This window comes from Penaeus monodon, chromosome 21 (genome assembly GCF_015228065.2).
Source record: "Penaeus monodon isolate SGIC_2016 chromosome 21, NSTDA_Pmon_1, whole genome shotgun sequence".
Lineage (NCBI taxonomy): Eukaryota > Metazoa > Arthropoda > Malacostraca > Decapoda > Penaeidae > Penaeus > Penaeus monodon.
The window spans coordinates 27,320,878-27,321,181 of record NC_051406.1 but is presented as its reverse complement, the minus strand read 5'-3'; the positions used below and the strand labels follow the sequence as shown (position 1 = coordinate 27,321,181).

The window sequence follows — 304 nt, the reverse complement described above, 5'->3', positions numbered from 1 at the left end:
CCTACAGCCGGCGCGAGGCCGAGAAGTGCCGCCATACCCAACCGCCGTCGACCCCGCCTACTTGGAGCCCGCCCCCCGCCCGCCCCATTCTAGGATCCAAGGCGCCCGCGCTAGGATGCCCCACGCCCCCGAGGAGCACTTGGCTAGAAGTCGGTCGAGGTCTGAACATGAATATGAGGAGGCTGGTCGCATCCCTGAAGCCTCGGCTTTCGACAGGCCTTCCATACAGACACTTACAAAGAAGAGGTTACTATGAAGATTCCCCAACGCACACATATGCGTGTGTTTATACACACACACACAT

At 59.5% G+C, this 304-nt stretch overlaps 1 protein-coding gene across 1 annotated transcript in view; it reads left to right on the top strand.

The window, feature by feature from the left end:
- The window catches only part of LOC119586726, a gene marked incomplete at its 3' end in the record, with an annotated part of 2,263 nt that extends 1,959 nt beyond the window's left edge, over positions 1-304 (top strand). Inside the window, 1 exon segment of the mRNA XM_037935454.1 lies at positions 8-304. Within this exon segment, the coding sequence (XP_037791382.1) occupies positions 8-256 (249 nt within the window).